Genomic DNA, 11,751 nt, shown 5'->3' with positions numbered 1-11,751 from the left:
ACATTTTCAATTTTTATTAAAAAAAAAATCGAAAATTTTTAATTTTTTTTTCTAATAAAAAGATTTTTTTATTTTTATTTTAGGTTTTTCCAGAAATTTTAGTATTTTTTTAAAAAAAATTTACTAAGGGTAATTTCGTCAATGAGGGGGACATTGACAATGTTTTAGTAGTTTTGGGAGTATATTGTTGCAATTTAAAGTTTATGGGGAACATTATCAATTAGATGGTAGTTTGAGGGGAGTATGTGGACTTTCCCCAAAAAAGAAAGGAAAACACTTATTTATAATCTTCTAAAACTCTAATAAAAGTACTTAAAACCACATACATATATATGCAATTATTACTGAATGACCAAAATTGAGACTTAATTTGTTTTTCATTTGATATATAACTTTAGCGACAGCTTAAGTTACAATAGACTTTCCCTCTTGTGCGGACATGTCAAAAAAAAAAAAAAAATAATAAAGAAGTTACAATAGACTTTCTTGCAAGAAAGATAAAATGGACTAGCAGTATTATCAATTGAGAATAATATATTAATAAAATTGAACATTAAAACTTTGATTTTACATCTCAAAAAGCTAAAAGAAGTATTTGTCAATTAATTTTTGGGGTAATTACTTTTTTCTCCATGAACTATCACGCTTTATCAATATGCCCCCATGAACTACCACGTTCACTATCCGACCATATCAAACTACCATTTACTTACTAAAAACTCCATTTCGTCAGTCAACCTCGTTAAATCGGATGAAATATTTTTTTTTTAGATGTTAAATCTCTTTAAAAGGCGAAAATAGCCCCAAATAAAAAATTAAAACAAAAAAATATATATAAAACTTAAAAAAAAAAATACACCTTTGAAATGACTGCCAAGGGGGTTGCCAACGAGCCACCCTCGGAGGTTGGGTGACCTTTGGGCCACCCTTAGATCTGGCCAGGGATGGCTGGCCATCCCTAGGCCATGGGGTGGCACATGGCCAACCCCCAACTGGATCTAGGCCCCACCTAGATCTAGGGTGGCTGCGCACTAACCCCATGGGCCGAGGGTGGCGGCAAGCCACCCCTAGCCACCTCCACCAATAGGGTGGCTGCCCTTCTATTTTATTTAAAAAAATATATTAATTAATTTATAAGTATTTTTTTAGTTTATATATTTATATATTTAATTAATTAATTTATTTTTAATTAAGAATGACTTATATCATCATTCTTGGTGATGGCGTGATACACTAATAGAATCTGTCAAGAATTTTGAAAGAATTTGATTACAATGACTAAATTGTTATTTTGGCCTATCCCAATAATCTCTAAATTATTTATTTATTTTTTATATATCACATGGATGGATTTATAATTTAGGCCAATCACAAGGATTGATTTTGCATTTATATATTTTTTACTCTAAGTCTTTTTTAACTGTTTTTAGTTTTTTTTTAAAAATAAAATAAAAAAATTATATTGACTTTTTTATTTGTTTAAATTAATTTTTAAGTGTTTTTTTTTTTTTTGTATATATATTTCTATTTTTTGTTTTAATTTTTATTTGGTTTCTTATTTTTGATTTTTTTTATTGAAACTGGTACTGGTACATTAATAATATAATTTTTAATTTGTTGAATTTTAAGGGTATTATATGTAATTTTTGTTTATAAAGTTAAAGTATTTGGGTAATTTCAAGTTTTTTAACTAGGCTGACTGATGGAATGAGATTTTTGGTAAGTAAATCGTAGTTTGATGTGGTCGGGTAATGAACGTGGTAGTTTATGGGGGAAAAAAAATGTAATTACCTCTTAATTTTTAAATATTTAATCTAAAAATTTATTATATTAATATTTAAAAATTAAAAAAGACTCCATTTTAACTTTTTGCCTTTAAGAGTTTGTTTTCATTGAGACGCCCTGCTTACCTTCCACTGAGCCGCCCTGCTTGACTCCACTAATGATGTTCGGGAGCACATGGAATTGAAAGTCGCTACCAATTCCATTTGTTTCTAAAGCAACCCAAGATTTGGGTTTGAAACTTCGGTCAATATTAAGATTTTGGGTATTGGATTTAACAAATTTTTGGTGATTTGGTGCACATATATATATTAATTGAATAAGGAAAATAGTTATAATGGAGTGTACAGTCCTAAAAACGAAAAAATGATGGACTCTCCTACAACAGACCCAAAATGAAATATAACAATGCGAAAATACATACAAATTATAGGAAACATGCCAAATAAGTGATTTGGTTATCCTAAGGGACCGCACAGGGCAATTACATAAATAAAAGGCACACAGATTAAGACGATTCTATTTAAACTCTTACTTGGAAACAACTACCATAAGGAGGCCGAAGCTGAAGATGCACTGTTATAGTCCGATGCAGGGACTGAAAAGTAGATAGGTACCAACACAAATCCGGCTACAAAAGTCTCCACAGAAAGATAAAATCGACAAAGAGATTGGAGCCAGTGACTCACAATACACAAATTAAAGTAGCTAAATACAAATAAAGCCGCAAAATAAAAGGAAAATAAATATAAAGGGAAAATAAAAATAATAGTAATAAACCCAACTAAGCAGCAACTTCAACAAAGAGCGAGGTGGAGGGAGACCGGTGGGAGAGCTTCTGGTAGCTCGGACAACATGCGCCAGCATGTGAGATCCATACGCATCCGCGTGGTGGCCGGATCAAGAAGATGGTAGCAGCGGCGAAAAGCTGGGAGGCTGGTGAACACAAAGGTGTAATGCGTCGGAGCTATGGAGGAACAAAATGCGATAGATCAGGCTTGAAAAGATCTGAATCTGAGATCCACCGTAGAACCATGAATGATGTGACAGCTGGGGATGGAACACAGCTAGATGACGTCGACCAGGCGGAGCGAAGAGGTCTGGTGAAGGACAGTGGCCAAAACGAAAGAAAAAAAAGAAGAAGATTGGTAACGGAGGGGGAGAGGAGACACGGCCACTAAGCGGAAGGGAAGAAGCTCTTCCCCCGGAAAAAACCGAACAGAAAGCGGTGGAAGGCCCTCACCAAGAGATGGAGAGGTTTCAGAGGAAGAGGAAAACTTCTCTAGGGAGAGAGAAGCAGCACGTGCTATTGTTTCCACGCTTGTGTGTTTGCACACTGGTCAAGTGATTAACTCATTCACAATATTTGTAGCAGATGGCTGGTCCCCTAACTGACTAAAAACACAACAATCTTATGCAAAAACACGTAATTCATATAAACTATAATAAGCTTAATTATGGAATAAAATGCATATATATATATATATATATATATATATATAGTTTCATCAAATCTTTTACTCTTCGCATGTGAAAGATTGGTGAGAAAAGTTGTTGCTCGAGTTCTCTTGGCCGTGTGGCATGGAATCTTCAAGAGGAACGTATGAAATTTTCTTAAGAAAATGGGGGTACGTAGCCGATCGAATAAGCTTGGGTTTTGGTGTTTGCTGTTTATAGAATTTTAATAAGGGGCCACAAAGATCCATCAAATAGTTGAACAATTATGGTACCCAACGACCTGTTTGTAAGAATTAATGATTCTCGTACACTTAATCCTCTTGGATCTAGATCCCCTCCAATCTTTTAAAAAATCGAGTTTTTTAAATTTCTAAATTTTGCTGTCCATTATATTTTAGAGTTAAAAAAATGTCACTTTTTTTTTTTGTCTTATTAAGGAAACAAAATAACTCATTTTCTTTCCAGAATACCCAAAAAAGAAAAAAGAAAAAAACAAGGCACAAATAAACGACAAACACATTCATGTCGAGAAACAAAATCATTCGTAGGGCTAGGTGAACAAGAACTTACCAGATTTGAAGTTGGATGGCACTTGAGCAAACGTACGTATATTCAGCTTTTTCAAGAAGAGGATTGTATAATAGTACTTATTTCCAAATTTTTTTTTTTTTCCTTCAAAATTTCTTCTGCAAAAATGGTTGGGCGTTCTTGAGAATACTCTTTAAATGTACGTATGTACAAGAAGAGGATTGCTTAATACTCTATTCTAGATTTTTATTTTTATTTTTTAAATTTCTCCTACAAAATTCTAATCTCCAAACATATGTATTCAGCTTTTTCTAGAGGAGGTTGCAAAATCTAGGATTTTTTTTTTTTTTTTTTTTTTTTTTTTTTTTTTTTATCCACTTAGACATGAGGAAGAAGAAGCATTGTGAGTTGTTTTTGTTTTGGGAGGGAAACGAGTTGTGCGTTGTGTTAATTTTCTTTTGACAAGGAAACAAAATAAATACATCACTTCTAAAAGAAATGGGAAGAAAAATGAGTTATTTTGTTTCCTTAATAAGACCAAAAAAACATGTGGATTGATTTTTTGATTTTTAAAGGATTTGGTTATTATCCGGTGTTTTGAATTTATTTATTAAAGTGTACCAGGCGTGGTGTGAGTTTGTGCCAAAACCCCATAGAAGCAACTCTCATGACCATATATACCACCATCACATTAATTAAGTCATTAATGCACACAATTCAATATATATATAGTCGCCTTCCTCCGCTTCTATGCCCATTTGGATCCATTTGGAGTTGTGAGCATTTTCGTGCTTCCTTTTTCCGGCTCAACAAATGTAGCAAATACGTGGCCAAAACGTCCTGAACCAGAATAGAATGCTCTTTTATGAGGAAAACGGTCCCGCAACCAAAAGGACAGACGAAATATGAGAAATGGGTTAGATTTTCGGACCGGATCCTCTTTCATTACTCAAAAAATGATCATAGCCGTCAAAAGCATATAATAATAAGGGTCTAAGGACAAACGAACCATCATAAATGGGTCAGATTTTCAGACCCAAATTCTTCCCTCCTATTACTCAAAAAATGATCGTAGCCGTCAAAACATATAAGAGTCTAAAGACAAACGAACCATCAAAAATGGGTCAGATTTTCAGACCCGGATCCTCTCCCATTACTCAAAAAATGATCGTAGCCGTCAAAAGCATATAAGGGTCTAAGGTATGTCACGTTTTCACGAGTATCAAAACCCAAAAACAAACACTATCACACTTGATTATATCAAATCTGAATTAAAAATTTTATTTATTTATTTATAAAAACAAAGGGGAAAAATTATAGTTTATCCTCTCAAAGTTGACAGCATTTTTCAATTCGAATATCAAAGTTTCCATTTTTGTAATTCACCCCCCACAAAGTTTCAATTTTTTTCAATTCGACCAATATCATTCCAAAATTCTCTTATTCATGCCCCTAATTTTTATTTTTTATGAAAAAAGAAATTTTGGGGTGCAAAAATGGCTAGATGGCCAACCACCCCAAAATTATTATTATTTTTTTTTTAATTTTTTATAAAAAAATAAAAATTAGAGGCAATATGTAAAGTTTTTGATATAATTTGTCAAATTGCAAAAAATTGAAACTTTAGGGGGTGGATTGCAAAAATTGAAACTTTGGTGTTCGAATTGAAAAATGTTGTCAACTTTGGGAAATAAACTGTAATTTTCCCAAAAAAAAAAAAAAAAAAAAAGAGAGAAGAAGCCACCCCAGTAGAGTGGCTCGCCACCACCGCCACCCATCTGGGATGGCTGCGCGCCACCCCCACATCTGTTGGGAGTGGCAATGTGCCACCCATTGGATGGGCAGCGGTGGCGGCGAGCCGCCCCATAGGGTAGCTTTTCCTCTTGTATTTTAAAAAAATAAATAAATAAATTTTTTAATTCAAATTTGATATAATCAAGTGTGGTTGTATTTGTTTTTGAGTTTTAATACAGGTGGAAACGTGGTATACCTTAGACCTGTAGATACTTTTGACAGCTAAGATTTCAAAAAATGAAAAACTCATTTTTTGAGTAATCGGAGGGGATCTGATCCCAGATTTTCAGATAGCATGGAAAGATCCATCATCCATATATATATATATATATATGTCTTGATTCATGCCCTCATTTACTTCGTATATTTCAGAGATTTTCTCTGGTGTGATTATTTGAATGAAAAGAAACCTTTCCGGGTGAAACCAAGAAGAAAAAAAGAGAGGAAGAAATCCAGGAAAAAAAAATCTCGGTTGAAGAAGAAGAAAAAAAAAAGTGGGAGAAAGAAAAATAAATAAAAGACAATGTTGATCATTTTTTTTTTTTTTTTACTATTTGTTAACTTAATTATTATTTGATTTTTTTTTTTTTTTACATGTCCACACAAGAGGGAGAAGAAAGATTCGAAGTAGTAACCACTGCTTCATAAGATGCGGTCCCCAGTCGATTGAGCTATCCCTTGGGGACTCAAACTATTTTAAAATAGAATAAAGGAAAATAGAAGGATAATTTGGGTTTTTTAGGGTTTTCCGTTAGGGTTTAACGGCAAAAACTAATAGAATGAGATAAATTGCATCAAATTAAAAGTTCGAAATGTGAAATTGTGTTTTTTTTTTTTTTTTGACATGTCCACACAAGAGGAGGGAAGAGAGATTTGAACTAGTAATCACCGCTTCATAAGGCGTGATTTTCAACCGACTGAGCTACCCTTTGGAGACTCAAACTATTTTAAAATAATTAAAAGGAAAATAGAAGGGTAATTTGGGTTTTTTAGGATTTTCCGTTAGGGTTTAATAGCAAAAACTAATGGAATAAGATAAATTGAATCAAATTAAAAGTTGAAAATGTGAAATTAAGAGTTTTTAGAATTTGAAAAAGTCTTCTAAACACAAGTAGTTTCGGAGTTTTTGTTCTCCAAAATAAAAATAAATAAATAAAAAGAAAGAAAAGTTTGTCTCCTGAACCCGGTAGCTATGACGTGTCACGACACCATTCATAGTTGACAGGTCATGGTTGATTTGCATGTAGCACACTTGCAAAAAGCCGACCCATATTTGGTGCTGAAATGGGCAGGTGATCATAAAAAAGGTGCAAAATTCTTCAACAACCTTTGTCCCTTTTCACAAATCTAGCATGCCATGCGTCCTTCAGGCCATGCACGTCTCCAAAGCAAGCCATTTGCCTGCAGAGCTTCACAAATCCTATAATTATATATATATATAATATCACTCTTTAAGCACAGATACACATGCAGAGAGAGATGGGCAAGGGTGGGGACGCTTTGGTGGTTTGCAGCGACAAGAGCTTGGGAATAGGCATAACAATATGGGATGTGGACACAGGGGATCATCTCCTCCACATTCCAACCTGCGCTTCCCCTTCTCATGGGTTATTATGCCTGAGAAAGCAGTTCCTTGTAGCTTCCCAGATTCACAGACATGGGTCTGTTGGTGGAGGAGCCATCTTCATCTGGGCATTGAATAAGGTAAATTCCCATCTGATCATTAATTGGGTTTTTTTATTTTTCTAGTAAAATTGTATCCTTTTCTCACAGATTGATCATTAGCCTTCCAATATGAATTTATTCAGTTCTTATGCATGTAATCCAATCCAGTTGGAATTTATGGTCGGTTTTTATCTAATCAATCGCATTCAGTTTCATATTTTGGTGAATGATCAATCTGAAACTGAAATCACCAATGTATGTGAATTATTCTTGCTGTAAATCGATCCGTATTCATGTTGTAGATTACTTATTAGGGTAATTGGAAGTAGGAATTGATCTCTAAAATGGGTTATTTTAATTCTCTTTTTCTGTACTTTTATTCTGCAAATACTTATACGCTTTCCGATATGCTTGAAGTTTTGGTCTTCCCAGTTAACCATTTTTTTACAAGTTGTTGGCAAAGTCTTGGCATGTGATTGAAGCTACATCAAACACTAGAAAAAAATTTAACACCCTCCAATCACGTGCCGACACGTGCCAACAAGTTGTAAAAGAGTTGTAAGTATAACATTTTTGCCAAGAAAAAAAGAAAAAAAGAAAAGGCATGGCTTAGTTGAGACTTACTATCCATTTCCAATGAGAAAATGCATCATTACATCGAGGCAAACAGTTAACCTGTTTGGATTTGCTAGAGATTTATCTGTCAGTCTGAAGTTTTTCATTTAAGTTCTGGCTGGACTTGTATTTTACAATCTTCCATATTTGTAATTCAATTTGAAACCTCAAGTGAGAAAGAGAGAAACTAAAGAATAACCAACTGAAGGTTTTTGTGCATCTTGCCTTTAAAACTCTGTTTTATAGTGGGAAAATTGCTTGGTTCACTCAAATTTTCTAATCTTCAGCCTCAACTGCCTCTTCGGAGTTATCCGGTGGAGGCCATTGTGCCGCTTTCTTGCACAAAGGATGGCATATATCTTGCTGGAGGGGCACTTTCTGGAAATGCTTATCTTTGGGAGGTTAGTTTATCAAATTGCCTATTCGTATAAAAATATGTTCTCTCCTGGTAAATGAGAAGTCAAAAACCTAGCTAGTTCACAATATCAATTCCTTTACATGGATATTTAAGCTCAGCAACTGCATAGTGATCTGCATATTGTGATATCTAGATATATTATGTTGCCCTTAGATTCCATATTTCTTAATTTTTGTTGTTTTTGGTGCAATGAATGAGTCCACTTCATTGTGGGATAAGAGGTACTAAACACTGTCCCTCCTTAGATTCTTATATGGTTGAGGTAATCCACAGATTGCTAGCGGAAGATTGCTCAAGACGTGGCAAGCTCATGACAAATCTTTGAATTGCTTGCTGTTTTCTAATGATGATTCTCTTCTAATTTCTGGGTCAAATGATGGTATGATCTGTGTGTGGTCTGTAATTAGGTAAATGGTGAATTCCTTTTCTGTTGACACTAAAATTAGATTTAAAACCTTTGTAATGATGCATTGTTCTAATTTATTTGATGGAAGTTTGCTAGACACGGCAGATTCTGGAAGCTTGCCTTCTTTGTTGCATTATTCATCAGAGCATAGATCCTCTGTTACTGGTCTGTTAAACACATCAGGCAGCTCAAGTTCAGTTCTAGTATCAAGCTCCCTTGATGGCACATGCAAGGTGAAGAAACTATGTAGTATCATATTCCTAGTATCTATATCTTTGAAATTTCTTCTTACTATAATGGATAATATTCCATATCTCGTAGGTTTGGGACTTTGTCTCAGGAAGGCTTATACAAACTCAAGTTTATCCAGTGGCGATAACTGCAATTGTTCTTGATCCAGGGGAGCAGCTCTTGTTCTGTGGAAGTGTGGATGGAAGAATTTTTGTCAACAGGCTTGATATTGGACTATTAGAGGACCCTTTCTTTGTTGCACAAGCCCAACCAGTTGTGCTAAAAGAACACAAGTAATGTATGGTGCTTGAAGTTTCCTGTTACTCAATATTGGAGATTGAATCTCCTTCTGTCACAGTAATAAATTGTTGAAAAACCTAGCGATCACTTTGACTCTCTTTTATATGAGTTAGCATCATTCCTGATTATAGTATAATACCTTTGTTGATTGGCAAACAGATTTTTATGTTGATTTGGCATTAAAATTTCCATGGAGATTGAATCAGTGACAAATTGGCTCCTGTTAGCTTTTTACTTAACTAGGTTCGTTGGCTTTGAAACCCATATTTGGAAACTTCACTGCAAATACTGCAGATTTTAGATAAATACTCACACACATAGGCAGAGAGATGCAATGACCATTGGGTGTTAAACTGTGATCCTCTTTATTTTTCTTGGCTAATTTGTAGAGACTTTTATTAAAATATTTGTGCAGTATAATCATTTTAAATTCCCATCATCCATGCAGTGGAGCCATAACTGCATTGGCCTTCAGTGAATCAGGCCTGATATCTGCATCTGAGGACTGCACCATCTGCATGTGGGATGTAGTCAATTGGGTGATCATCCGGAAATTCAACCATCGAAAAGGTAAGTGTAATTATTTTGTCTTTTATTTCTTTTTTCTGGAGAGAGCTTGCTCTTCACTTGGGTTTTGTATTTTCCAAACAACATAAGAAGTAATTTTCAATTTTCCTTTGTTTGCTCTGTATTTATTACTAACCAAGTAGATTTCTCACCCATTTGCCCCATCATATAAGAGAGTTGCATGTGAGAGACAAAACTACATGCAAACGTCTATATATAAAACCCAAATTTGAATTGATTCATTTGATAAAATACATATATATACAAGCATAAGATATCATACATATCTTCTAATACAATCTCCAATTTCACATCATCAAGATTGTTGTTTTCATGTATAAGCAGGGGCAGTAACTAATATGACAGTGATTCCGCAGTCCTCACTGCTTTCTGTATCAAACCATCAGAGAGTTTCAAACCAGCTCCAAGTTTCTATGCTTGACAAGTACCCTCAGCCAGCCAGCTCATCCAAGGAAAAAATTACTCTCCCTTCCTCATGCTGTTCCCTTAAAGAAAAGCAGATTTCCCTTGATTTCCGAAGTACTGATTCATTGAACCAGCATATATCTGATTTCCAGGTCTCTCTCTCTCTCTCTCTCTCTCTCTTGAACGGCATGCAATTGTTGACTCATGCACAAACTGTTAAAGGGTCACATAGAGATAAGTTTAGAACCTTATCTGTGAAGAAGACTAATGAGTCGCTTTGCCTAATTATATGGTGTCTGTCTAATGACTGCTTACTGCAGAATCACAGTAGGGAGGATCCTCTCCATTTCATTTTATGGACAGGATCTAAAGTTAGTGCATCTAACCGTGTGCATAATGCCAAGTTATTTAGATTTTTTTAAAAAGTGACATCATATACACTATTACATGCACCGACTTTAAATCCTAACAATGAAATATAAGAGAATAGAGTCATATCCAAATCTTAGTTGATTCAATGTTATGCTTTAGAATTTCCATTTAATAATGCTATGGTATATGCACAAGCAGTTGCCAAGATTCTCTTTCTCTGTCTTGGAATATGGGCAGAAAGATGGAACTCCAGCAGCAATGCAAATGAAGGTGGAAACTAGCATAGAGAATCGGATTTGGGCCACAAGAATGACAAAGCACGTGATGGAGATGAATAAGCATTTGCAGTCACGTTTGCTTGACTTGATGCAGTGCAGATTATTATGGCCTACTGAGATTGACACCCCCTCATCTAGAAAAAGAAAAATGCTGAAGATTGAGAGTCCACTACTACAGGGGGAGGAGGAACCACAATCCTCAACTTAATTTCTTGTTTAGATACTTCTTTTTTATTCTTCTTCTTTTATCTTCTTTTTTATGGTAATAAAGTAGAAGTCCTATTGGCAGAATCATTTCACAAAACAAGCAAACAGCTGGCTGAAAGAGGCCTTGTAAGAGAAGATGGAGGATTAGGTCTACATGAAGGTCTTATTAGGGCCTATAACCATTGATCCAAAAGTTTTAAAACTGTTGAATATTAATTTGGTTAAACCATTAACCCTTAAGATCGTAATATTTCACCACGCTTTTGAATTTAACGTTCACAAAGGCCTACCCTATCATAAGTAATCTATAATAGCCTTTCTCTTTTTGCAGCTTCTCTCACCTGTTAGTATTCAATAACTTAATTCTACTACTCATACATAACACTAAGACATTAAGGGTCCAATCATTGATTAAAAGCCCTAAACGGTCATGGATATTGATTTAGTAAAACCCTTGACCCTTATGCTATCTAAAGATGATTCCATGGGGTTGGGGAATCAGTGTCCACTATCTCTTGCATCTTAAATTTAACTTCAGCCTGCAGAAGCAAGCTCCTCTCTCAGGTTCATATCTGCAACTGAAAACAGTAGCATGTTGGACCCATTTACCAGCTTTTTTTTCTTTCTAAATATCCTCTTTTTTTCAAAAAAAAAAAAAAAAAAAAATCTTATTATTTCATCTTAAAATTGACCATTTTTTTATT

The 11,751-nt window shown here is 34.6% G+C and overlaps 1 protein-coding gene across 2 annotated transcripts; it reads left to right on the top strand.

Moving 5' to 3' along the window:
* Window positions 1–7,039: 7,039 nt before the first annotated feature.
* On the top strand, window positions 7,040–11,297 carry LOC132176169 (protein ROOT INITIATION DEFECTIVE 3-like). Of its 2 annotated transcripts, none has more exons than XM_059588302.2 (8): window positions 7,040–7,266; window positions 8,130–8,243; window positions 8,534–8,667; window positions 8,755–8,899; window positions 8,988–9,190; window positions 9,646–9,767; window positions 10,110–10,342; window positions 10,800–11,297. In XM_059588302.2, exons 1-8 carry the CDS (start codon window positions 7,042–7,044, stop codon window positions 11,046–11,048), a joined length of 1,425 nt encoding a protein of 474 aa, XP_059444285.2. In that variant the 5' UTR covers window positions 7,040–7,041; the 3' UTR covers window positions 11,049–11,297. The 2 variants fall into 2 exon arrangements, with proteins under 2 accessions (XP_059444285.2, XP_059444284.2); XM_059588301.2 differs by having other exon boundaries at window positions 10,761–11,297.
* The last annotated feature ends 454 nt before the right edge of the window (window positions 11,298–11,751 follow it).

The sequence above is a fragment of the Corylus avellana genome, chromosome 3, assembly GCF_965113065.1.
Source record: "Corylus avellana chromosome 3, dhCorAvel1.hap1.2, whole genome shotgun sequence".
Classification (NCBI taxonomy): domain Eukaryota; kingdom Viridiplantae; phylum Streptophyta; class Magnoliopsida; order Fagales; family Betulaceae; genus Corylus; species Corylus avellana.
This window is presented reverse-complemented; position numbering and strand designations above follow the sequence as displayed.